Here is a 27586-nt window from a genome sequence, read left to right on the forward strand (position 1 = left end):
GGAACTTAAATACAAAAACTTAATTAGTAATTTTGCATCTCAAAAAGCAAGAAAAATATATTTTAAATAAAAAAATTCAACATATATACATATTATTTGATTAATATTTAAATCTAAAAAGACCCCACTTAAGGTCCCAAAATTGTTGAGCCGGCCCTGATGCCCCCCTAATTGGATTAGGACCTCAACTGAACTTAGTAGAGAATTCCCTATCCAACACGACAAGTTGCATTGATTAGTGATTACATTTTATGAATTTTCCACATCTTGCTATTTTGTTCTATATATGTAGTTTCAATGGGACTATATTATTACATTCATGTAGACATGGGTGCCTCCTCTTTCTTTTTACAAAGCAATTACATTTTCTTAGCATTTCTTGCACCCATTTTGTTGTTGCTGTTGTTGTTACTTATCAAACAAAGGGATAAGCTTGTTCAATCAAAGAAGCTCCCTCCTGGTCCTAGTAAGCTCCCTCTAATTGGCAACCTCCACCAGCTTCGCGACTTACCACATCGATCAATTCAACGCCTTTCTGATGAACATGGACCCCTGATGTTCTTGCAACTAGGCTCAATTCCTACTTTAGTAATCTCCTCAGCTGATATGGCAAGGGAGATTTACAAAACCCATGGTCTTGTTTTTTCAGGCAGGCCAGCACTATATGCTGCAAAGAAGCTTAGTTACAATCTCTCTGCTTTGACATTTGCTCCCTATGGTGAGTACTGGAGAGAGGTCAGGAAAATTGTAATCTTGGAGCTACTTAGTGCAAAAAGGGTCCAAAGTTTTCAGGCTGTGAGGGATGAAGAGGTTGCACTTATGCTTGATTCCATAGCTCGTTCTTCGGGTCCTCCGGTTAATCTCAGTGAATTGATACTTGTGCTAACAAATAACATCGTGTGTCGTGTGACTTTTGGTAAGAAGCAAGATGGTGGAGAAGATAAAAGCAGGAGCAGATTTCATGAGATTCTTCATGAAACACAAGACTTATTGGGAGGATTTTGCATAGCAGATTTTTTCCCATGGATGGGGTGGTTTAACAAATTTAATGGTCTTGAAACGAGGCTGGAAAAGAATTTTGGAGAATTGGACGAGTTCATAGATAAAGTGATAGAGGAGCATCCTGACCCTAGAAGGCCTGAACCTGAGCATGAAGATCTTGTTGATGTACTGCTTGGAGTTCAGAAGGATTCAAACCAGTCTATTGCTCTTAGTAATGACCAAATCAAGGGTGTTCTCACGGTAATATCCTTTTGCTTTGAATATTGTGATCAATGCAACATTACTTTCATGAAAATTACCATTAATCATATTGTTTTTATTTTACACCAATTACAACATAATCACCTTAGTTGTGCAACTTATCGTCTTAGAAAATGTTAACTAATATATTAAGCGTATTAGTTTAAAAAACATTTTTAGAAACTTTTTATGAAAAATGTAAAGGAAATTTTTTTTTTTTTTATAGTTTTTTATATTTCACATATTAAAACTTTCGTAAAATGGTAAATTAACCAATGTTTTAAAGTCATCCATTAACTAGACTCTTTGTGTGAGTCATGTCTTTAGATTTATTGGTATACATCCTATTGTTTTCCAAAAGTCAAAAAGACAACTTTTCTTGCAATTTTTTTTTCACAATGGCCGAGGTTATAAATCATTAATGATGCACATAATGGTTTCCTGTGTAGACCCATATGAGAATTAAAAATGTTATGTCCATGACATCATTCATTGCTCTTATTTAATCACATTAAATTACAAAAATTTTCAAGCCTTTAAAGCTATTTAAAAATAAAATTTTCATACCACCGCACACCCTTAGTGCGATGGTTATTCCACAAGTACAAGTGCTTGTGGAGTATAGGGGCAAGGGTTGGGGTTCAAGTATCTAGGAGGGAGCTTCACACACATATACACTTAAATTATGTTATAGTAGAATTCTATCTTGTATAAAAATAAAAATAAAAAATTGATACTCTTAGGGATAACATTTAATTTTAATGGAAAATTATTATTTCACACTCACACAAATAAATAAGGATATCAAATATCCACATTTTACACTTGATCTTTTTATTTTTATTTTTATTTTAGAGAAAGTTTCAACCTATGGCATCCTCATCTAATGATAGTTCTTTATCATCAAATCAAGCTACTAATTGATTTTTTGGTGTAAACAGATATTGAACCTTAGATTTCTTATTTAATCATCAAAAACTTTACTAGTTTTTTTTTAGAATGGAGACTTTATCAGTTGAGCTCACTAGAACCCACAATTTTTACACTTGATCTAAATAGACTATGAAAGTGTTATATGTAAGACGATAATGGTCCACTTTATAACATGCATGCTACTTTTTAAACTTTTCCCAACCTTGCAAACCATAAAGAAATTTTGGTATTCTAGGGCAATATATGTCATTTTATAAACTTTTGCAGCCTTGGAAGTCGCTAAGTTTGTTAAAAGATTTTTTTTTTTTTGGGGTTTATGAGTTAATTATTAGTAATAACCAAGAGACCCAATTATGTTGTAAATTTGAACATACCTTATCCTAACACTTATAGGCTAGGGTTCAATGTATAATACAATTGAGAATTCAATAAAGATATAACCACAAGGACTTTATCTCATGAACATAATACAATTGAGAATTCAATAAAGATATAAGCACACGAACTTTATCTCATGAACATCGGTTGTCAAGTTGAAACATGTGATTCTCTATTATCTATGTTCTATTCTCTCCTCTCTTTTTTTGGTAAAAAGGGAATCTTCTATTCTCTCTTTCTCTTACTTCCACCCACTACAATTCTATCTACAACATTTTCTCATTTAGGGTCTATTTAAATACCGCTTATTGCTGAAAATTAAAAATTGAAAACACTGTAACAAAATAATTTTTAAATATGTGAATAGTGTTGTGGGACTCAGTTTGAATGAAAATTTTGTTGAAAAAGAGGTTTGTGGGTCCAGTGAACAGTGCACATGACTCACACAAAAAAATGTGTGAGCTAAGAAACGCGCAAAACACACTCCCCAAACTCATACTTAATTTTGAATAGTAGTATAAGATTTTTTTTTCCTTAGGCAATAGAGGACATGTTAAATTCAGTAGTTATATATATATATATATATAAACATTACTTTGTACTTTTCCACCCTTGGAAGCCATAAAATAAGAAAATTTTCTTTTGGACGAAACAGGACCTTTTCATTGCAGGAACTGACACATCTTCAGCCACAATAGTATGGATAATGGCTGAGCTGATAAGGAATCCATCTGTGATGCAAAGAGCACAAGCTGAGGTGAGAGAAGCTATCAAGGGAAAGGAAAGGGTGAAAGAAGGCCACCTTCCTAAACTCACATACCTAAAATCAGTTGTAAAGGACGGACTAAGGCTTCATCCACCAGCCCCATTACTAGTTCCAAAGGAAACTTTAGAGAATTGCACTATTGAAGGGTACAATATTCCTGCCAAAACAAGGGTTTTTGTCAATGCAAAGTCAATAGGAACAGACCCAAAGTATTGGAAGAATCAAAATGAGTTCCAACCTGAGAGATTTTTGGACAGCTCAGTCGATTTTAGAGGACAGCACTTCCAGTTGTTACCATTTGGAGCTGGTCGAAGAGGTTGTCCTGGAATGAACTTTGCAATCTTGGTAATAGAGCTTGCAATAGCAAATCTCTTGCATCGTTTTGATTGGGAATTGCCTCCTGGGATAAGAAGACAAGATTTGGATATGCAAGAAGCATTTGGCCTTACAATGCATAAAAAGGTTCCTCTTTGCCTAATACCTAACCCTGTGTGGCTTTATAAAAAAAAAAAAAATTATGGAACAAAATTAGAAGTCACCTGTCTTTACTATTCAAACCCAGCATACATGTGAACACAAATTGATGAAAGATGAGGTTCCCTTGCAGCTTAAGAGAGTGTTGTTGTTGCTATCGCATTTAATTTCATTGCAATATTGTTATACATAAAACTTCATTACACCGCTCATCTATTTATAGATGTGTAAGATCGGTTACATAGTTCATAAATGATACAAGAGTGTTTCTAGTTATTGCTGGAATCCTTGAATGACACTCGGTCATGCGGTGTCTATTTGCATGTTTCTTCTCTTCATTTGCTACCACCTATAGTTTATGTTTGCTGAAATGCTAGACAACTAATTAACCTTTATCTTGGCTGCATGATTGACAAATAACAAAGTTAATTACTAATTAGATTTCCATTCATCCAAAGAAAGAATATAGGAATTACCATTGGATTTGGACATCTCAAGTAAGTGAATTGATTAAAATAATTTCTTTACAAAGATGTTCTTTCTCTTGAATGATTCAAGGTTTTGCAATTAAAACCATCATTACGCATAAAAGCTTCTATATTCAATTGATACCAACTGTTAGGCAATGCACGTTTATAATAATTTGATTACAAATAAATGTTATTGATAAATTAATTGTTATATCATGATTCATATATGTTATTCATGTAACGTATAACAAGCAATAAAAATTTTCCACACGAAAATTACTTGTGGAGAGTGCATGTTCATTACAATTCACAAACACTTTGTCCTGTCTACACTAGCAAAGTCATTGATGCATGCCAAGAAAGGCAAAAACACTTCTTCTGGAGTTGGTTGGAGAAATCAGCTGTACCTTTGGGAATTGGAGAAATCAGCTCAATATTTCATGAATGCATTCACACATTTCGTAGGATCCGATCTAGTCCCCAACCGTTTCTACAAATAAGAGGCCGAAACAACATGGAACAATCCCGGGATGATTTTTGTTAACAGACCTGCATTTATCGATGTCATCAATCACCAATTCACAAAAGCGAGAGAAATATCGTTTTGGTCTTCTTTGAGTTCTTCTAGCACTTGTTGTGGCCATGAATATTGCGAGTAGGAGGAAGGAGAGGAACATATAATATATTTTGTGTTGTAACAACTAACGAGTGTTTGTGCTCTACAATGCATGTCACTCATTCACGGCCTTATGCATTTTATAGAATTTTCATGAGGAGCACTTCGGCGTGCATTTAATAGTTGTCTCACTTGAATTTTTTACATTGAATTGCGCCTCTCAAATTATAGGTGAGAAAAACACACACCCAAGGGAGAGTGTGAAAAACTGAAAAGCAAAGCAGAGACAATGAAACCTTGAAGATGGTTGAGAGAAAACTAACTCTGTAATTGCTAATCAGTTTGTTACAAGTAGTTACCACATAATTAGCTCTACAAGTTCTTATATACATGAAAACAGGGGCTCAATAATTGGCGCCAAAAAGCATAACTAGCCATTCAAAACTACAACCAATGAATTAATGATAGCTGGCATAACTAATAACTAACTTCTACAACTAATGATTAAGTGATACGGTGCGCTTTGCCCTTTTGTTCCTTCCTTGTCGTTTTATTTGTACGGTCTCTGTTTTTATTGCTGTTTTGTCCAACTTTGTTACTTTTGTCGTTTTTGCTTAACTTCAATTTCTTCTATCTCAGCTTCAACACTCCCCCTCAAGTCCAATGTCTGAGACTCTGTGACTTGTACTGAATCAACTACCTCCAGAGTCTTGGGTTTAAATATGTCCTTTAAACCCAATTTGCTTGACAGTCTTGTAAATGTTGCCATGCCCAAAGCTTTTGTAAATATGCTTGCAACTTGAGAATTGGTTGTTACATGAAATGTCTTGATCTTACCCTCCAAAATCTTGTCCTTGACCAAATGGCAGTCAATGTCTATGTGTTTAGTTCGTTCGTGGAACACTGGGTTGGTAGCTATGTATAGAGCTGCTTGGTTATCACAAAACAACATGGCAGGCCTGTGATGATCAATTTTCAAATCTTTGAGTAGTTGCATTACCCAAGTAATCTCACAAGCCACACTTGCCATGGCCCTATACTCAGCCTCTGCAGAGGACCTAAACACTACCCCTGTGAGAGACCTACAGGTATTAGGGCATCCAGCCCAATCTGCATCACAAAATGCCTTAATGTACAACTCTGTGTTACTAGGGAAGAAAATCCTTTTTCCTAAGGAAGCTTTAATGAACTGTAGAACTCTATGTGCTGCCAATAGGTGAGGTTCTCTAGATTGTGACACAAATTGGCTCAATCTGTGCACAACATATGTTATATCAGGCCTAGTTAAACTCAGGTACAATAACCTACCTATAAGCCTTCTGTACATACTTGGTTCAGCAAGTAGCTTACCCTCAAACAATTTCAGGTTTTGTTCGATAGGAAACTTGATAGGCTTACAACCCATAAATCCTGTGTCTTTCAAAATGTCCAAGGCATATTTCCTCTGTGTCAAACTAATGCCTGCATCAGTCCTTGCCACTTCTAAACCCAATAAGTACCTTAATGAACCAAGGTCCTTTAAACCAAATTGATCATCATGGAACTTCTTTAAGGCAGTAACACAAGCAGGAGTATTCCTTGTAAGCAAGATATCATCAACATAAACCAAAAGAATAGTAAAAGAGCCTCCTTATGAATGTGTGAACAAACAATAATCTGATTTGGACTGCACAAACCCCAGCTACAATATGGTAGTTGAAAGTTTCTGAAACCATTATCTTGATGTTTGTTTAAGACCATAAAGACTTTTATTCAACTTTCAAACTAAACCCTCCCCTTTGCTGTGAAAACCAAGTGGTAAAGACATGTAAACATCCTCAACTAAGTCACCATGTAAAGATGCGTTATTGACATCCATTTGATGCAAAAACCACCCATTCACAGCAGCCAAGGAAAGCACAATTCTGACAGAAACAGACTTAGCAACAAGGGAAAAGGTTTCAAAATAATCAAGACCAAGTTTTTGAGTGAAACCCTGAGCAACCAAATGAGCCTTATATCTTTCAATTGACCCATCGAGTAAGTATTTGAGTCTGTAAACCCACTTGCAACCTATGGCAGTCTTACCAGGAGGTAAAGGAGCTAAAGTCCATGTATTGTTTACCTCCAAAGCCTCAATCTCCTTGTCCATAGCAACTCCCCACTCAAGAAATTGAACAGCCTGATGAAAAGAAACAGGCTCTGAGGGAGCAGCACTAATTGCTAGAACAAAGGATTTGAAAGTGGAACCTAAGTGAGAATAACTCAAGTAATCGGAAAGAGCATAAGGAAGACCAAATTAAGGTTTGGCACTAACAACACTTTTACAAAAATAATCTGAGAGGTAAAAGGGAGGAACATGAGGTCTGGTAGACCTTTTTAAAGGAGGATGAATTATTGGAATAGTAGGTAAGACAGCTGAATCAGAAGTAGGTAAGACAGCTAAATCAGAAATAGGAGTATGAATATGATCTGATAAAGGGGTAGATTCTAAAGAAATAGGATCAGAAAGAGAAGTGGAAGTGGGAGGTTCTAAGATAATTGGAACAGATGATGAGGTAACTAAATCATGAGAATGTATGATAGAATGATCAGAAGTAGTAGAAGGAAAGCAATCTGAAGGGCAAGAAGAGTCAGAAGTGACATGAGGAAAGACAAAATCAGTTAAGTAAGAAGTGGAAGGAGAAGAATCAGAAGCATAAGGAAAAATAGACTCATAGAACACTATGTCTCTAGAGATGTAAACAGAATTAGTAGCAAGATCTAATACTTTGTAACCCTTAATGCCATGAGGATAGCCCAAGAACACAAATTTTCTGGACCTAGGATCAAATTTGCGTCTGTGAGAAGGTGAAGTAGAAATAAAACACAAGCAACCAAAACACCTAAGATGTGCATAAGAAGGTGGAATATGAAACAACATCTCGTAAGGTGTTTTATTACCTATAGACTTAGAAGGGACCCTATTAATCAAATGAACAGCAATAAGAATATAGTCACCCCAAAAGCACAAGGGAATTTGAGATTGAAACCTCAATGCTCGTGCAACATTAAGAATATGTTGATGCTTTCTTTCAACAATGGCATTTTGTTGAGGTGTGTCAACACAAGACAACTGATGCAAAATGCCATTGGAGTGAATGAAATCTTTAAGGTAAAATTTAGTGCCATTATCACTTCTAATGGTCTTAATGGAGCTGTTGAACTGAGTTTTTACCATATGAACAAAATTAGGAATTAAAAACTGAGTGTCAAACTTGAGTTTGAGTAAATATACCCAAGTACACCTAGAAAATTCATCTACAATGGTTAAAAAATATTTAAAACCTTCAACAGTACAAGTGGCAAAAGGACCCCAAAGATCACAATGTATTATGTCAAAAGGAGCAAAAGCAACATGAGTACTAATAGGAAAAGGAAGTCTTTTGTGTTTTGAAAAATGACAAATGTCACAACATGTAGTTTTATTAGAAGCATCAATGTTTACAACACCTTTCAACAATTGAAGTTTAGAAAATGAGGGATGTCCTAGTCTAGTGTGCCACAAGTCTATGCTTGAAGGACTGGTAGCAGTAGTGAGAGTAGAAGACCATTGCTGAGATGAGGAATCCAACAGATATAAGCCATTGCTCTCTTTATCCTGACCAATCATGCTCCATTGAGCAAGGTCTTGAACGAAGCAAGAATTACCAAAAAATATGAGACAACAAAATAAGGTTTTGGTAAGTTTGCTAACTGAAATTAGGTTGAAACCAAAAGTAGGAACACATAACACATCAGTTAAAACAAAAGTGGGTGAAATATGAACAATGCCTACATGTGTGACTAAGGCTTGATCCCCATTTGGCAAATAGACACAAGTATTAACAATGGATGTAATAGAAGTAAAATGAGAGACTGAATAAAGCATATTATCTGTGGCACCTGTATCTCTGATCCAAGAATCAGATTTGAAAGTAGTCCTATCAACTGCTTAAGCAAGAAACACAGAATGAGAGAAATTAGAAGGCATCCAAAAAGGATTACCTGAGAAATTAAAGGAATTGGAAGCTGGATTGGAAGAAGAAGGTAAGGTCAATGGTGTTTGTGATGAACCAGAAATGCTATTGGGAGTTATGATAGAAGCAACATGACTAGGTTGAGTGCCAAAACCTGAACCTGTACCCGTATACCCTTTGAGAAAAGAGAGTAATTGCTCACATTGAGCTGGTGAAATAGGATAGTGAGGCTGAAATGAGTGAGGAGTTTGTTGCATAAAAGAACCATTACCACCAACAGAACTACCACATGCGCACCATGTGCAATGCCAAAGGATGTGGTTCCAACACCATTCCGAAAACCAGTCTGAGCATCAAGAGGAGCAGTAACCAAATTCTGAATCATACCATCAGATTGAACTCCCAAGGCAGGAAAAACATTGGATTGAGCATTAGAAAAACCAATGTTATTAGTATCAAAACCAAAGAGATCTGAAACTTGATTAGCCATTGACTTATTACCTCCTTTAGGCTTATAACCAGGAGGTTTCCATGGAGCTTATAGCACTTGTCTGCTATATGTCCAGTGAAACCACAATAGGTACAAACAGGTCTATCTTTCTTTCCTTTCCCACCATTTTTTATTCTAACCTTGATTACCTTGAAAAGACCTATTGTTATTCACATACATTGCCACAACATCCAACTGTTGAACTACATTAACAGTACTGCCTATATTTCTCCTTTTCTCCTCTTGTAAAACCAAAGGGCAGACTTTGTTAAGGGAAGGAAAAGGTTCAATAAGCAAGATTTGCCCAATCAAATTCCCATAGCTATCATTCAAGCCCATCAAAAAATGAAAAACATGTTCTTTGTGTTGTGCATCTAACTGAGATGATTTAGAACCACAAACACAGGCACAAGTGCAAACAGTGAAAGGTTGATTATTCACAAACTCATCCCATAAAGTCTTGAATTTGGTAAAATAGGAACTCACCAAGAGTGATCCTTGAACCAAATGTGAAATCTCCTTTTGCAACTCAAACAATCTTAGTGTATTATCCTGAGATAGCCTATTCTTGAGATCAATTCACAAGTCTTTTGTAGAATTGATGTACATCACACTAGCTTTAAGATCAGGACTGAGTGAATTGGTTAGCCAAGAAAGGATCGTAGTATTGCACCTATTCCAAGAATTGAACAAAGGTGAAGTTGGATCTGGTTCTAAAATTGAACCATTAATGAATCCAAACTTGTTTCTGGAACTCAGAGCCAAAAACGCAAATCTCACCCAAGTCATGTAATTCTCAGGACCAGTGAGAGGTTGAGATGTGAGAATCAAACCAGGATTCTCATTTTCTGGTAAGAAATAGGGATTATTGACTGATTCATCTACCATGGCTGCACTTGCAGTTGGTGTAGACGAAGAAGAAGGTGCACTCAAAGAATCGGAGGCCATGAAAAGTGAAGAAAGCTAATTCAGAAAGAAAAACTTTGTTTGGTAGGTAGGAAAGTGAAAGAAAATTCGCTCTAATACCATGTGAAAAGCTGAAATGCAAAGCAGAAAAGAATGAAACCTTGAAGATGGTTGAGAGAAAACTAACTTTGTAATTGCTAATCAGTTTGTTACAAGTAGTTACCACATAATTAGCTCTACAGGTTCTTATATACATGAAAACAGGGGCTTAGTAATTGGCACCCAAAAGCATAACTAACCATTTAAAACTACAACCAATGAACTCATGATAGCTGGCATAACTAATAACTAACTTCTACAACTAATGGTTAAGTGATACGGTGCACTTTGCCCTTTTGTTTCTTCCTTGTCATTTTATTCGTACAATCTCTGTTTTTATTGCCGTTTTGTCCAACTTTGTTACTTCTGTCATTTTTCTCATTTTGTTGCTCAACTTCAATTTCTTCCATCTCAGCTTCAAAAGAAAGAGTGAATGTTTCAAAGTTTTAAGTTATTGGAATAAGGTAAATTTATTTATATAACCACAAACTTCTAATACTTAATTGAATTCTAATTTAGTGGCTTCGATATTTTAGTTACCTAAATTAAATAAATAAATAAAATAAGAAAAATCCATTAGTCAACACATCCCACCACCAACACCACAACCATCGTTTGCCGAAGCCACCAATGCCTTCAGTCATAGCCATCCATTGGCCCCAGAAAATTTTGGTCATGATTTTCCCCATCACAAGGAGCACCTTAAAATATAGAGTTTGATAAGACAAGTTTTTATTTTCAGTGGTAGGAAGACAAAATAAAAATAAAAGTAGTTTTATTTGAAAACTATAATAGATTTTATACATCACCCATCCACCCACCTACTTTTAACTGATCTAAATCAACTATAATGTTTAGTTCCTGAGAAAGTTGAGAAAAGGAATGACAAGAATATTGGAGTTTGAAGGTCCTAGATCTGGCTTGGCTTTGTTTAGTTCCAAGATGGTACCTTAGATGGATGGTTGTGACTAGAGGAGTTGGTGGGTCCGGGGAATGAAGGTGGTGCTATTGGTGGTGAAATGTGGGTTGATTTGGTTTTTTTTTTTTTTTTTTTAATAAATTTAGGTAACTGAAATAATAAAGCCACAAAATTAGGATTTTATTAAATAGATGGACATGTGACAAGTTTTAATATGTGGAGTGGAGAAAGTGTGACAGAAAATTTGGAATCTTTTAATAAGTGGACAAGATAGTATTATTGCTTTTGCATTTAATTTCAATGCAATATTTCTGTACATAAAACTTCATTACACCTTACATCTATTTATAGATGTGTAAGGTTGGATATGTAGTTCATAAATGATGCAAGAGAGATGCTCTAGACTTTGATTGAATGACAATCAGTCATGAGGTGTGCGCATATGCATGTTTTTTCTCTTCATTAGATGGTAAAAAAATTTCCTCTTCATTTGCTACCACCTGTAGTTTCTGTTTTTTGAAATGTTGACAACTAACCTTTTATCTTTTTTTTTTTTAATTTTTTTTTTATAAGATAGAAATTCTACTCTAGTCCAATCTAGGTATATATGTGTGTGAAACTCTCTTTTAGAGACTTAAACTCCGGCCCTTGCCCTCTACACTCCATAAACACTTATATTTGTGGAGTGACTATTGCACCAAGAGTGTGCAATGGTAACTAACATTTTATCTTAATTGCCTGAATGGTTGACAAATAACAAGCTTAGTTGCTAATTAGATTCCAATATTAAAAACTGCAAGAGGCAGTTTGCAATTATTACGGAAGAAACCAGCATTAAAAGTAACTAAAATCTTAGCAGCAGAATAAGCTAGAAGTCCAAGTAGGTTCAACAAAAGTTTAGAAATCTTCGAATTCAGCAAAACTCATAGTTAACAATGAAGATAAATTTAAATTGACCAATCAGTTGGTTCAACAGAAAGTTTAGAGATCAAAAGCATTACTAATGACATACAAAATAGACTAATCGGTTAGTTCTTCCTTTTAGACCAAGGCTCAAGTCTTAAAATCTCACCGTACTGCCAAAAGCAAACACAACTTAGTATTCTGTCTATGGCTTTAAATTCCAAGTCCAAGCTGTTGTCTTAAGACTACCCTTTATGAAGAGCTACCAAGACATGCATATCATGTACCATTAGTTGTTAAATGTTGGAAGAGTACAACGATTTCTATTCATCCAAAGCAAGAATATAGGAATTACTATTGAATTTGGATATATCAAGTAAGAGCAACTCCACGACCTATCATTTTTAAATCCTTGCTTGTTATGAGAGGAGACCCTTAAAAACTTGTTTGTCCTTATTCTAGAACAATTCATTAACAAACACTACTTTTACTATCGATCTTGTGCATCAGGCATCTTTTTTTAATTTTTTTATTTTGTGAGTAAAAATACTTGAATTTATTAAAATAATTTCTTTACAAAGATTTTCTTTCTCTTGAAGGATTCAAGGTTTTTCAATTAAAAATATCTTTCACGCTTAAAAGCTTCAATATTCAATTTATGCAAACTTTTAGGCAGTGCAAGTTTATAATAATTTGATTAAAAATAAATGTGATTGATAAATCAGTTGTTATATCATGATTAATGTTATTATGACATTAATGTATATAATCTCCGCGAATCTGAAGGGTAGATTACATAGTTGATACACAGGCATGTAACATATAACATGCAATAGGATGTTTCCACGCGAAAATTGCTTGTAGGATTTGGGGAGTTTGCATATGTTCATTACGATTCACAAACACTTTGTCATGTCTATCTCACACGCTAGCATAGTCATAGATGCATGCCCAAAAAGGCAAAAGCACTTTATTATTTGTTCATATAGATACATTAACTGCATAAATTGCAGCTTTATATATAGATAGCTAGCTAATGTTTTGCTGCAGACCATATATAGATAGCAGCAGTATTATTTGTAGTTGAACATTAATACTTTTAACAATTGACATCAACATCAAGAGCAAAGCCAAGGTTGACTCCAGTTCTGCTGGAGTTCGTCGGAGAAATCAGCAGGTTTCGTAGATGCCCTCATACGATTTCACAAATTTGAGGGCAGAACAACATAAAAACATATTGGGATGTTCCAAGTCTTTCATTTGGAAAATAGGCTTGCAATAATTGGTCAATTGTCTTCTTCAAGATTTGAAGCAGGAGCGAAGGAGGGAAAGGTAGTCCTGGTCTTCTTTGAGATCTTCTTGCACTTGTTGTGGTCATGAGTATGGCGAGGAGGAGGAAGGAAAGGAACATTGTCTTCATGATGAACCTCATTGTGTTTCTTTATGCAGTTTCCTTTGTTAATATATTTTGTGTTGTAACAACTAATAAGTGTTTGAGCTCTACAATGTCACTCACTCATGGCCTTATGCCTTTTATAGAATTTTCATGGGGGAGTACTTTGAGGGCATTTACTAGTTGGCTCGCCTAATTTTTTACATTAAATTGCCTCTTAAATTATAGAGAGAAACAAACACACATAAAGATAAGGGAATCAGGCAGAATTTAGATACAATACTTAAATGCTGTAAAATATTTTACATTTAAAAATATTTTACACTGAAACAAACGGAGCGTAAAATTATAAATCTCATTAATTGTAACAAGAATTTGTTGGCATCTCTTCTAAACACCTATCAACATAGCATAATAACGCTTTTATTGCCTAGGTTTTTCCAATCGTGGCCAAGTCTAACCAAGTTGCCATTTTTAGCCAAAGACTAGGGTCAGCAATAAGTCTCTCCACTAAAAAATTATCACTTCTCATATATATATATATATATATATATATATATATATATATATATATATATATATATTTTTTTTTTTTTTAATTTTTTTTTTTGTTGAGAAATCATCATCATTTCTCATATGTAACATCATTGTTTTTTCCAATAAAAAATATAGGCAGAAATCGCTTTTTCGTCCGTACATTTTCAGTCAATTCCCACTTTAGTCCCTACATTTTATTTTTACCAGATTTAGTCCCTATCCTGAAAAACGCTTCCCAGTTTAGTCACTGCCATTACATCAGAGATGGAATAAGGTGACGTGGTAGACGGCAGAAATAAAAAATAATAAACTATTGTCCATGTGGCCTATTGCCCTTAGTTCAGCCCTTACTTAGTCGTGTGGCCCTCACGTGACAATCCTTAACCGAAAAAACCCCAAATCAGCTGACCATTCTCGCCAAATTGAAATCCCTAATCTCTAAGTCTTAAAATCCCAAATTTTCTCTGCTCCTCACTAACCCACAAACCCAGCTCCTCGCTCACTACACAGTTCCTCGCTCACCACACAGCTCCCCACTAACCACGCTTGCCACACAGCTCCTTGCTTACCACACATCTCCTTGCTCACCACACTCATCACGCTCACCACACAGCTCCTCACTCACCATGCTCATCACACTCACCACATAGCTCCTCGATTACCACAAACTCATGGATTCAAGTTCGATGTCATCAAGTGGAAGCTTGATAAAAAGGGCCCCAACCCGATGCTTCTGCTCTGAGAAACCTGTTTTGGTTATTTCGTGGACACCTGAGAACCCTGGAAGAAGGTTTTACGAGTGTCCAAATTTCTGGGTAAGGTAGTATCTCTCTTTTTCCAAATAATTAAAATCTCTACGAGTGTCCAATTGGGTTGGTCCAAAAATTTGAACTTTTTTGCTTAAATTATGATGGGTATTTTTTGCATTTGCGATTTCTGTACTGGTTGGTCTGGTTTCTAGGTTCTGTTGTGCTTTCTCATTATGTTGTATTTTTGTACTTGGTGAGCAATTTTACTACCTGGGTTGGTTTTTAACTTTGGGAAGCACTTCAAGTTTTTAACTTTGGAAGCACTTTAGTTTCTGGGTTTCTATTCAGTTGGTCTTTTTGGGGGTCTTTTTTAATGGGTCTTTTAGCTGTTTTTTTTAGTGGGCTATTTTCTTTAGTGGGTCTTTTTTAGTTTCAAGGATATTAGTATTTTGCTAATACAAATATTAGCAAAATCTGGGCATAAATTTTGCTAATACTATGTGTTGTTTTTTCATGATTTTGGTTGAAGATATAATGGGTTTTATTTGGCTCTTGGGTGTCAAGCTAGACGCAAGTGTAAATTTTTTCTGTGGCGTGATGATGAAATCTGCGAGTGTGGCAAGGTGCTAATTCCAAAGCAAAGGCAATGGATTTTGACCCTTGAAGCTGTCATTGCAGGCTACATGAAGAGAGAGAAGAGGCTGCTCATCTGCTTGGGGCTATCTCTAGTGATAAGTGGGATGCTACTCTGTTGGTTGCTTCTTTTGGTTGGCTAAATCGGTGGGGGGAAAAGGGTCATTAGATGGGTAGGTGTTAGTGGAAAAAGGCCATAATTAGTGTTGGTATGTGTTGGTATGTAATTATGGTGTAATTCTAGTGAAAAAGGCCTGAATTTTGGTGTAATTCTCTCTGTAATTTGAGACTTTAGCAATAGAACATGGTCTTTTTAATTCATCTATGACTTGTATACCAATTAATCTATGACTTGTATTTTGAGATTTTGGTGTAATTCTTTCTGTAATCTGTCTGGGGCTGCACTCAACACCAAAGTAGTTTGAACAGAGTCTAACATTGAGAAATATTATGTATCTGCATTATACTCACTTCATAAGACTAACTCCAAAGATTTAAGTACATATATGAAACAAGTACAAAGACATAGAGAATACAAAGGAAAGAACTAAATAATCTCATTCCAAAGAGAAGGGCATCAATTAATACATGACATTGCACATGAACAGATTCAGAAGCTGGTACAATAAATGCTATCTCTAAGAAAGATTAAAAGTGGGGAGAAGTGAAATAATTCTGCCAGTATAGACTAAAATTGAGAAATGTCTTGTTTTAATGCCATTGAACCACCAATGCCACTGAATAGTGCTCCACTGAACAATGCAGCAATATTCAATGCCATTAACTCCTCATAAGAGAGCTGGTCAGCATGCCATTAATACACTCTAAAACTTGTAAAATAAACTTGTTCTACAACCTGTTCTACACCAATGCAGCAATGTGTCTGCCAAGCAAGAAAATGGAACCTAAACCATTATTGACACATATTTCGGCACCTTGTCAAAATGAGAGGAAAAAATTATAATGAACAACCCCATTTAAATAAAACAAAAGCAGGAAGTTGACTATATAATACACTCAAGCTCAAGCACAACCTGCAATCATCACAACAATGGGAGAAAGGGTAAATACTAATGAACACAGAAACACAGCATCACTTGTAAATACTAATGATCACTAATTAACACCAATGATAGTTTTTGGTGTACCACAATAATTACAAAATATGGGACAAAGTCTACCCATTTGAAGGCATACAAAAAAAGGACTTGGTCTGCCATTATATAAGTATACCAAGATGCCACTTGTCCTGGTAGTTACATAAACATATAAAGAGTGCTTTCAACATATAGCACACCAAAAAAAAAAAAAGGTCCTACTTCAGCTTGCTATCTTCCACCAGATCTCATTGCTGCCATATACCTTGCTGCATTCCCAGTTGCATTCAAGGTCTCAGTAGTGACTGCACCTCTCTTCCTCTGTCTTTTTGGTCTTGGATTGGACTAGTTATTAGTGGGGGGTTGAGGTGCACTACCTACAGTTGGGCTATTTGCATATCCATCCTTAGCTGCCTGAAAGCACATGCACAATAACAATTAATGGTATGCCAACTGAAAAATAAAACAATGGTAATATCTAAGTCAAAGTAGTTTATTTACCCTCTGAGTGGTCCTATTGACTTGGGATGCATTCCCAGGCAAGGAGGAGTTCCCTCCTACTTCTCCCTTGCAGCTCCTCTTGTTGTGTCCTAATTTCCCACATAACTTGCATTGTTTTGAGATGCCTATACCTCTATTTTTTCTGTGACTTCTAGGTTCATCAAGCTCTAGTGCCCTCTTCTTCTTAGGCCTGCCAAGAGGTCTCCTCTTGATAGGGAGTTGCACAGGTGGCAGTCCACTAGGTCTCCACAAATTCTGGCCATTGATGAGCTCTATAATGGGGTCATAGCAATCAATGTAGGTAGTCCTTTTGTAGTAAGCATTGATATACTTTTCAGCATCTTCCCTGTTGAAAAAGATACAGGAAATGGCATGGCAACATGGTATGCCAGTTATGTCCCATTTTCTACAGCTGCACTTTTTTTCTTCCAAGTCCACAGTGAAACTCTCCAACCCATTCTTCACTTCAAACTTGCTACAACCAGCCCAACATGCTAGCCACTTGCTACGTGCCAACTTCTCCTTGTACAGTCTCTTCCTTATCTTAGGACAACTCAGATTCCACCTTCATAATCATTTGTCTGTTTGCTTGAAATCTAGTCATCAGATATAGCCTAAGACACTCAAGCTGCAAGCACATAAAGAGAAAGGGAGAATTAATCATTCATGAATCACACAGGTCTATGGATCATAAGACACATTTATGCATACCATGGTGATTATAAGTTTGCTCCTGAACTTAATTATCCTGCTTTTGAAGCTTTCACACATGTTTTTCAAGACTATGTCACTCTGGCCATCACTTTTGAACATGTGCCTAGCCCAAATAGTTGTTGAGTGAGACTATAGCCATTTGAATGCATCTTCATCCACCTCCTTTAGCTCATTCATTACCCTCTCATGTTCTTGCTGATAGGTAGCCTTGGCTGCTTTCCAAAAAAGGTCTCTAATAAGGACACTGGGGTGATTCTTCCTCAAATTATTGTATAAATGTTTGCAGCAGATCCCGTGCTCATACTGTGGCCAATTGTCAAAAAAGGTGTTCACCAACCCCTGCAAACCACAAACATTTTATTCAACAAGCAATGAAGCTACCATCAACCACAATTAATTCAGCAAACAATAAATTAAGAACACCTATCAACCACAATTAATAGAGCAAACAATAAAGCTACCATCAGACCTTCTGCTAATCAAATATGAACACCCATCTATTGCCATCTCCTATGTTAGCAAGCAATAAATTAAGAAACCAGGTCCAAATGTCCTTCGTTTATGCCTCGACTACTGCATATGCGAAGGGGAAGTATTCATCATTGGGATCTCTTCTAACAGCACACATCAGCTGACCACTTGTCTTGGTCTTCAGATGGCATGCATCTAGACCAATGATTAGCTTGCACCCTGCCAAGAAGCCCTTCTTGCAACCTTCCAAGCAGATGTAAATTCTTTTAAAATATGGTAGCCTAGTTGTCAAGGCATGCTCAGCTGCCAAATCACCATCATTATAAGTATACACCTTCATCAAAATTGTGCTCCCAAGACTGCACCTTCTTAACTCATCACAATACTCCCATAGCTGGTTGAACTGTGCAGTTTGGGCCTCATCAACAGCATCTTGAGATTTCTCTCTAGCCCTACTTGCCTTGCCTACACTTATGTCAATCACATACTTCTCATGCACAGCATCCTGAATGTCCTTGAGCTTTATGTCAGGCTGTCTCCTAACCCTCTTCATTAACTTCTTCCCAATGTATGATGATGTGCACCTTGGATTTCTATAACTTCTGCTGCATGTGTGTTCTATGTTTAGTGTTTTCAATCTAAAACTCTTCTACCTAGGCACCTTTGCAAGGTAGGCAACAAACTTGCACCTTGGCTGGCATTGGGCTCTCACTCTCACCAAGTCATTTTTCACAAACTTTATACCCCACCCACCATGGACTGCATTATCAGTTATAGCATCTTTAAATTGTTTAGTTGAGATAAACAACATATCCTTCTCAAACCTAAGGTGCTCAGCTTTGGCTACTGGCCTAAAGATTGGATATTTGTTCCTCCTAATAGAATTTTCAACCTCAGCAATAGGGTTGTCATCATCACTTGAATCATTACCATTCTCACTACTTGATGATGATTCATCAAGGCTAAGCAACTCCTCACTCTCATAGTCTGAATTCATGACACCACCACCCATTTGTCCTAGTTCAACCTCATCATCTTCAGCTTGATTGTCCCAATTTTCAGTACTATCTTCACCAATGTTCATTGGTTGCATTTCTAGCTCTTCTTCTAAGTCACCCCCCTCATCCTCACTACTCTCCTCAACTTGGTCATCAACAACTAGTGTTTTGCCAGCCCTCCTAGCACAAACCTGCTTAGCATCTACCTTATATAGCTAACCATGGTCAACATTAGTAAATTCAGCATTATCATGGCCTCCAAATTGTGAAAAATCAGGTCTGTACTCTTCATCACCATACCCAGCATACTCATAATAGTGATCACTCTGAAGCTCACTGTCACTAACAAAAACCTCTAAGGCCTTAGAGCTCATATATTGGATTGCGGTGATTCAAGTTTGGCTGCAAAGCTAACTCAAAGTACTACAACTTTGTAGCATACGACGATAATCAACATTAATTGTTCAACTATCAACAATTGTTGAAATAAAGAAATAGACAAAGTCTAAGATTTGGGATTGTGTCACAATCTTGAAGTTTGGATTGTGGGGTGGTGGATGTAGGCAATGATGAGAGGGATGGATCATTAAGAAGGGTGGGTCAATGGGTTAGTGGGTGTATAACGGGCTAAGAGAGTAAGTTACTTTGTTTTGTTTGAGGCATAAATTATGTGGACTGAAAATACATGCATAAAATGACTTTATGCCAAAATGCCCTAAAATGTATAATCAACTTGAAAATATTTTCAAATTGGCCTACATTTTTAGTTGCATCAAACACTTAAAATTGGAGAATTTTTTTTTTATTACAAAGATAGATATTTTTTCCTTGTACGTAAAATAGAAATGATATTGCAAAGTTAAAAGCACAATTGTTTATCTTAAGAAAATAATAACAAAACTTATATAAAATTGATATTCGCATGACAATATTTTTGTAACTTAATTGGCCTTTATGTTTCAAAAACTCTATTTTCAATGGAATTATATAAATATATATATATATATATAATAAAACTTAGATATAATACCCTAAGTACAGTACTTTAAGTATCTTTTTTTAAATTTAAATACCTATCCACTTACTTAATACGTGAAACTCGCGTTAACACTCCCTCTATTTCTTCTTCTTCTACTATTTTTCCTCTGTTTCAGACTTTGAACACCTGCGAGAAAACCCCAAAATCCATACTTGCCTGTTGCTCCCGACCAAAAACACACACACACACACACACACACACACACACACACACAAAAGTAAATTGGGTATTAAAATCATGTTTGGGGCCTTTGGTGGGCCCCCTCCCCTCCAAGAACATAATAGCCCAGGCCCAGCCCAGCCCAGCCCAACAAGGAAAAATAAGCCGTCTACTATACCCAATTGATATACTGATATGACCTCTTCTCGGCTCGGTTTGGTCTTCACAAGTGAGAGCTCACAGTGACAGAGGCATGTCATTGAGATCCTAAGCTGAGAAAAAGGTTCGTTAGTTTTGGTTTTGCTGTGTGTTTCTATTGTTTGTTTCCGCTTGTTGATTTCTATTGGGTTTTGGAGGTTAATAGTTTTGGGGGTTTTTTTTTTTTCTCTTCTTGATTTTTATATGGGGGTCTTGGAGGTTAGTTTTGGAGTTTGTTCTTATTGATTTCATCTGGGTTTTGTTTGATTCTGGACTTGGGGTTTTGATTTTGAGTTAGCTCTTGTCAGTTCCATAATGGGTTTTCGTTGAATATCTTGTGCGCACTACGTGTTTGAATATATTGCTCCGAGAAATGTTGTGAGCTGAACTGTCTTTTTGGTTGCTGAGAATATGCGATATTGGTGATGATGTGTTTGGTTGATGAGAAAAAGCGAGGGAAAAGAAACTAAATTAAGGTTTTCAATCAAAATGCTTGGCCATTTATTACTTTGTTCATTTTCTTCAGCTTTTTAAGCAGAAACCTCCCTTTTTTTTCTATTTCTTTTTCTTTTAAAAAATGAGTAATTAGATATGTATGTATAGCTAGTTGTGTTTGGTTGGTGGGAAGAGAAAAGAAAATTGGATTTAAACATTTGAACCTAATGAAAGGACTATTAAGAAAAATGAAAAAAAAAATTCTAACACAATGCGTTTAGAATAGTTGGGTTTTTTGGGCTTTTCTTTATACTGGTGAGGATAACTATTTTGTTTTTTGATCATGAGATATAGAATTTCCTTTTCTTTTATCTGGGTTTCTTAGCTACCAAATAGATTTTTGGGCTTCTTAATCTTACATATCAAAGTGCCCTAATCTTTTCCTTTTTAAATTTGTTATTTAATTTAATTTTTTAATCTTATTCTTGTCTGTGCGTATGCATATGCGTATATACTATTACACATGCACCTGTTGGGTCTTGACTGCATGGCATTTCTGACCCTCCTCCTTACTATGTTGCCATTTGAGCTTGAGCTCATTGGCCTTTATATTTTGCTAGTTTTTAGTTTTTATATTTTTGGTTCCAGGATCCTTTGTAGTTGTGGCGTAGCATTGTAGACAGGGATAACAATTCCACCTTTGTGGGAGATTGCTGAAACAATGCAAAATCTGCACCGCATTATATACCGATTGTCATCCACTTCGCTAGGCTCAAGCACTACAACAGCTAGAGTTTTAACAGACAAAACAAAAACCAAGTTGAGAAATGATGTAATCAACTTGAGAGCCTTTTCAGCAAAATCTGGTGAAAATGACGGGAAAGATGAGTGGGAAAAGAGTGTGGCAGGATCATTTGGTAATACGACGTCAGGTGATTTGGGGTGGGATTCGGTGTCCTCTTGGTCGACTGGGTTGACCAAGGAGCATTTTGATGGTGAGGCCCCCCCACCAAGTGGAGGAGACACATCTCATTCTTTGGTAATCTCTGAATTGCAAGAAATTGATGATAGGTTGAAAGAATTGGAGGCGGAGAATCGAAAGAGTAAGGCATTTGTGGATGGGTGGGGTGAGAGGATGCGGGAGATGAGTGTGCTGTTGAAGCAAGTAAGAGAGCCTGGTGCTAGAGGGTCTTATCTGAAGGATTTGGAGAAGGCCGAGATGTATCGCTTGCACAAACAGAATCCCGAGGTGTACACAGTCGAGAGGCTAGCCAAGGATTATAGGATTATGAGGCAGAGAGTGCATGCCATTCTTTGGTTGAAGAAGCTTGAGGAGGAAGAGGAGAAAAAGCTTGGGCATCCTTTGGATGATTCTGTTGAGCTCTTGCTTGATACTTGCCCTGAGTAAGTTATTACTTCTGAGCATTACCTAGTTCAAACTGGAGTGGTACTTATTTCTGTTGTTATGATTTTTTGACTGGTAAATGTAGATGTTGTGTGGTTTACATTGATTGGAAATAGGTTCTATGACATGTTTGTTTGTAAGATATGTTGTCTGGAAGAATTAGTTGCCAATCTTTGAAGGACTGCATTGTGCTTATTTGAAGTTGTAATTACTTTGAAAATGTTGAAGTATTGGACTGTTGATGGCCCAAAGTCCATTCTTCTACAGCCATTCACACAGATAATGTAGGTAGTTACATGATTTAGGATGATTGTCCATGTTTTATGAAATTATAATTTTCATTAAGCATCCCATATCTAGTCAGCCCATTGCTAATCTGGCCTGCATATCCAGCAGTGGCTAAGCCCCAGATAAGCCCTCTAAAGTCCAGATTAAAGTTTCTACTTTCACCCTGCCACTTTCTCTCACTGGTATTGATGACAAATGACTACCTAAATTAAGAAAGTTGAAATACAAGTCAGTGGGTATGCACATTGTAATGTGAATTGTCTGCTTGTCTATCTTAAAATTGCTTGCTTTGAAATACGAGTTACTGGCTTGCTGGAAAGGATACTTTGGCAAATGGCACAACATTGAAATTTGAGAGGTCGGTCCTTTATGTTTAATGTGGGGTATGTGGAGATCAAGGAATGTGAGGACTTTTGAGCAGAGTGATCCGTCAGTAATAAAATTGAAGTTTTTCTATTTTGAGATCACTCTAAGATTGGTAAGATTGGACTACAACTAGTTATTCACTCTCTTCCTCAGTCATTACAGAAATTGTTATTTTGATATATAAAATAGTATATTGCTAATTGATTAGATTTTTTTGAACTAACCAAATTACTAGATTCTATTTGCTAGAATTGAGTTCATTATTAAAACTGGAATTTTTGGTGCGTATTGGAGAAGGGGGGGGGGGGGGGGGGTTGACTGGTGTTTGGTTATGTTGGTTTAGATGGGTAGATGTGGGGTGATGGTCAGTTGTAGTGGTGGCAGTGAATGGTGACTGAAATTGATAGAATAGAGCTAGTGGTAATAAACAATCTTTGAGTGAGAGTAAGTGCGAGGATTGAGGTGATGTTTGAAAATTACTTTAGGCTGTTTGATAAAGCTTTCGATTATTGGCCTATTAAATAAGCTGTGAAAAATAAATTGTACCTAGAAAATTATGAGGTTTAGAGTCTATAGCATGCATGTGCATGTGCATGTGTATATGCCATCATTGCTAGTACACATGCATGCACATACATCACACACACTCACATAAGAATTTTTTTTATTGATGTAAATGTGAATGAGACAGTTTTGAGCTGGCAAATTGTTCATCATTACCACAATTAAGCTTTAGCTTATTGTTCTGAGATGGTGATTTGTTCATCATCACCACAAATATACTTTAGCTTACTGCTGTATGCTGATTTTTCCTCTTATTGTATAGAAAAAACTCAATTTCTTATTTTAATTATCTTTTTTTCCTCTTGCAGATTTTTTAACTCTCATGACAGGGAATTCCATGTGGCTTCCCTTCCTTACAAACCTGACTTCAAAGTCATGCCGGAGGGTTGGGATGGTACTACCAGAGATCTCGATGAAGTCCACTATGAGATATCCCAGAAAGAAGATGAAATGCTTTATCAAGAATTTCTCCAGAAGATGAACTTCAACAAAAAGAAAGTAAGTTCTATTTATTCCCTGCATTTTCCCTGGAACAAAGCTAGTGAAAAAAATAATCATTTGTTATTGTTGTTATTATAAGCTTTTGTGCTCTCTATTATTGGATTTCAATTATTTAAATGATTTCCTACAAGGGCAAATGAGCTCATCTATTTTTCCAGTCATGCTTCCTTAATCGTCACACACATTCAGATGAATGAGGTGAGGATTGAGGAAGCAGAACTTACTAGGTGTCATGATTAGAGGAAGTTGGCTTGTATCCAATGGCTTTTATATATATATATATATAGGGGTTATATGATATTGTTTGTATCATGAACCCTTCATATGATATGGTTTTGCTTGTGTACAGTTGGCAGGGGAGGTGAAATGCCACAAGTATAGCCGACGCCGTCCTTCAGAGGGGTGGAATTTCACGGTAGAGAAAATGGGACCACGAGGGAAACGTGGAGGTGGTGGTGGCTGGAAATTTGTCAGCTTGCCTGATGGTTCCAGTCGACCTCTGAATGAAATGGAGAAAATGTATGTGAAGCGAGAGACCCCCCGCCGCCGACGGAAGATATTGCCGTGATGACCATGTCTATGTTTTTGAATCAATCTCAAAATCAAGGATTTTTGTAGCTTTTGTGTTTTCGACTGAGGTGTTGTTATCATCATTTTATTTGCCTCAATTTTTATTTAATATTTTTTCTTCTGTTGCATTAGTATTGAGACTTTTTAGGAAGCAACTTTGTTTTGAACAAAGGTGCCCAGTGAGCAATACTTCCTCCTTGCCTCTTATTGAGTCTAAGATTGAGGAAACTTTAGGTGAAAATTAATGCAGCTTCAAGCAATTAGAGATTTTAAAGCCTGGGTTTCTCTTAATGCTGCTGCAGTCTTCTCAAAGCTCGGACTAACCTAGTGGAGTGTTTGGAAACAGATTTTGCTGCAATCCTGAGTAGCAGAGTTGTCCGCTCTATCAATAGTGAAGCAATTATCACTTGGATGTTTAAACAGGACTGAAGTCCATCAGAATGGAAGTCCCATGCCACAAGTACAGCTAATGGAGTGGCTCATGAACTTTCTTCTGTATGATTTAGATCCTTGCCATTTCCAAAATAATTTCCATTCTTGGCATTAGACATATTCTTTCTTCATCAGTTTTGTTAAAGTGTTTTTAACTTTATATCAAGTTTTGGCTTACTAATAATTTTAGTGCAATCTTGGAGAATGAATAGACATGGACTAATTTCTTGTTTGTTGAGAAAATTTTAAATTATGGCTGGATTATGGACTTGTCTAATTACTGTATGGGTCCATTTAATGTATGCTCTTAGGGCATGCATTAAGAATCAATTTTAGGAAAATTTTAAGTTTTTTCCCCATCACATTATGACAACTAAGGAAAGAATATATACAGCATTTTTTGTAATTTTTTTTAAATAATTTAAATAATTGCTGACATGGTTTGGGCTACGTGGCTCTACTGATGCAAGAAAGATGATAATAGTAATTTTACCCGGTTTGGCCTGCCTACCTATGAGGCCACATTGCTCAACAAAAAATATAAAATATAAAAAATATAAAAAAAATTGAGGCTACATTGCTCTTGAATACAAACAATTAAATTGCATAATGTATTAAGTTTAATTAGATCCATGTGATCTTAATTTAAAAACTTCAAACTAGTATATCTTAAGACAAGTATAAGGGATTTCTTCCTGTAATTATGTGGTGTGTGAAATGGAGAGATCGTATACACCTCCGGAGTATAATCAAGTGCTTGAAAATTTTTGGATACCCATGTTAACCGTATATCCTTTGAGTTTATGCTCGCCCCTCCAGCAGTTTGCAAAAAGTTTCCCATATCTGCATAGACGGCACTCATGACTGTGCTAACTGTTGCCATGATATAGAAGTAGGGTATGAACCAAAAACACAGTGGGCATGCTAGATGAATAAGGCTAAGCTAGCAGATTAATGATACATGTGAACATTTTTAACATACTCTTGGTTTCTGGAAAACTCAAAAAATTGTTTTAACATTTTTAGTGATGTGGCAGTTGAATTTTTATTTAATTTTTGTTAATACGTGCTAGGGCTACAAGACTGTCAACCTAAGAAGAATTTAGTGTTTGAGTTTTTTTATTATTTATTATTGAATGTGAATTTTCACATTAAATTAACTTCTTCTTTTTTTTATATTCTTTTTTTTATATTCCGTGAAAATTTTCTAGAAAATCATAGATTAATCCTAAATCAAAGCTTTAAATTTCAAAATTTTGTAGTCTAAAATTATGCATTAACATATGTATTAAGTACGTAAAGAACATACAATCTTTTCAAAGTACGCAATCATGTTAATCTTTTGAAATTATATTTATATTTGATTTAGATTGTTACTAATCAAGCTAGCACCCATGTTCCTTCTATGAAGACAAATTATATTGTTGTGTTGTACCAACCATTTGTTAAGAGAATTAGCAACAAGCCCTGGACCAAGTCTCTATAATTACCCATTCTGATAAACTGCAATTACATTAAATTAAAGCTTGTGAGTATGAGTGAGTGGAGGAGAGTATGTATTTTTGTTGAAATAGAGGCTTTAAATTTTCTTTTTTTTGGTAGAAACGGGTGGTCTTGTTTACAAAACATATAGTTTATACAACAACAACATTATTTGACCTCCGGGCACACAGCCTACTAACCCTGAGGCCAGCCAAATCCTTTACTAAACAGTGAGATACAAAACTGGGATAAATAGTATAAACAAACAAAAGATGCTGTTAGTGGGCTCCCCATTTCGCTAGTGCATCTGTGCATCCGTTTGCTTCATGATATATATGATGCGCCTGCACCTCCCACTCCTACCCCATAAGGGTGTTGTTGTTTCTTTAGAGGGGTGCACGGGTAAGAAGAAAAGGGTGTTGTTGCTATTGCATTTAATTTCATTGCAATATTGCTTGCATAAAACTTCCTCACACCAACCATTGCGCACCTTTGGTGCGGTAATCACTCAAGTATAAGTGCTTGTGGGGTGTAAAGGGTAAGAGATGGGTTTCAAGTCTCCAAGAAGGAGTTTCATACATATATGCTAGAGTAGAATTTCTTTCTTGGAAAAAAAAATAAAAAATAAAAAACTTCCTCACAGTCACACCTAATAACTATTTATTGATGTGTAAGGTGGGTTACATAGTTCATAAAATGATGCAAGAGAGTTTCTATTTATTGCTTGAATCCTTGAGATGCTCTAGACTTTGCTTGAATGACACTCGGTCATGAGGTGTCCATTTGCATGTTTCTTCTCTTCATTTGCTACCACCTATTGTTTATGCTTGCTGAAATGTTGACAAGTAACCTTTATCTTGGCTGCATGGCTGACACATAAC

The 27586-nt window shown here is 36.1% G+C and overlaps 3 protein-coding genes across 3 annotated transcripts; all 3 read left to right on the forward strand.

The window, feature by feature from the left end:
* Window positions 1-214: 214 nt before the first annotated feature.
* On the forward strand, window positions 215-4113 carry LOC142630692 (cytochrome P450 71A9-like). Its single transcript, XM_075804717.1, has 2 exons — window positions 215-1242; window positions 3209-4113. Exons 1-2 carry the CDS (start codon window positions 298-300, stop codon window positions 3890-3892), a joined length of 1629 nt encoding a protein of 542 aa, XP_075660832.1. The 5' UTR covers window positions 215-297; the 3' UTR covers window positions 3893-4113.
* A 10661-nt stretch (window positions 4114-14774) lies between these two features.
* LOC142633000 (uncharacterized) lies at window positions 14775-15628 on the forward strand. The gene is made up of 2 exons (XM_075807296.1): window positions 14775-14923; window positions 15382-15628. The coding sequence occupies exons 1-2, from the start codon at window positions 14775-14777 to the stop codon at window positions 15626-15628; spliced, it is 396 nt and encodes a 131-aa protein (XP_075663411.1).
* Window positions 15629-20616: 4988 nt separating this feature from the next.
* Window positions 20617-25466, forward strand: LOC142632184 (small ribosomal subunit protein mS75). Its single transcript, XM_075806598.1, has 4 exons — window positions 20617-20747; window positions 21746-22501; window positions 24029-24218; window positions 24571-25466. Exons 2-4 carry the CDS (start codon window positions 21819-21821, stop codon window positions 24787-24789), a joined length of 1092 nt encoding a protein of 363 aa, XP_075662713.1. The 5' UTR covers window positions 20617-20747; window positions 21746-21818; the 3' UTR covers window positions 24790-25466.
* Window positions 25467-27586: the final 2120 nt, after the last annotated feature.

Source organism: Castanea sativa, chromosome 4, assembly GCF_040712315.1.
Source record: "Castanea sativa cultivar Marrone di Chiusa Pesio chromosome 4, ASM4071231v1".
NCBI lineage: Eukaryota > Viridiplantae > Streptophyta > Magnoliopsida > Fagales > Fagaceae > Castanea > Castanea sativa.

Bases quoted from the DNA above. Each gene is read 5' to 3' on its own strand.
- LOC142630692 (XM_075804717.1), top strand. From the start codon at position 298: ATGGGACTATATTATTACATTCATGTAGACATGGGTGCCTCCTCTTTC. The intron at 1,243-3,208 runs GTAATATCCTTT...TGGACGAAACAG, and splicing joins AAATCAAGGGTGTTCTCACG to GACCTTTTCATTGCAGGAAC.
- LOC142633000 (XM_075807296.1), top strand. From the start codon at position 14,775: ATGGATTCAAGTTCGATGTCATCAAGTGGAAGCTTGATAAAAAGGGCC. The intron at 14,924-15,381 runs GTAGTATCTCTC...TTTTGGTTGAAG, and splicing joins TGTCCAAATTTCTGGGTAAG to ATATAATGGGTTTTATTTGG.
- LOC142632184 (XM_075806598.1), top strand. From the start codon at position 21,819: ATGCAAAATCTGCACCGCATTATATACCGATTGTCATCCACTTCGCTA. The intron at 22,502-24,028 runs GTAAGTTATTAC...TTCCTCTTGCAG, and splicing joins TTGCTTGATACTTGCCCTGA to ATTTTTTAACTCTCATGACA. The intron at 24,219-24,570 runs GTAAGTTCTATT...GCTTGTGTACAG, and splicing joins TGAACTTCAACAAAAAGAAA to TTGGCAGGGGAGGTGAAATG.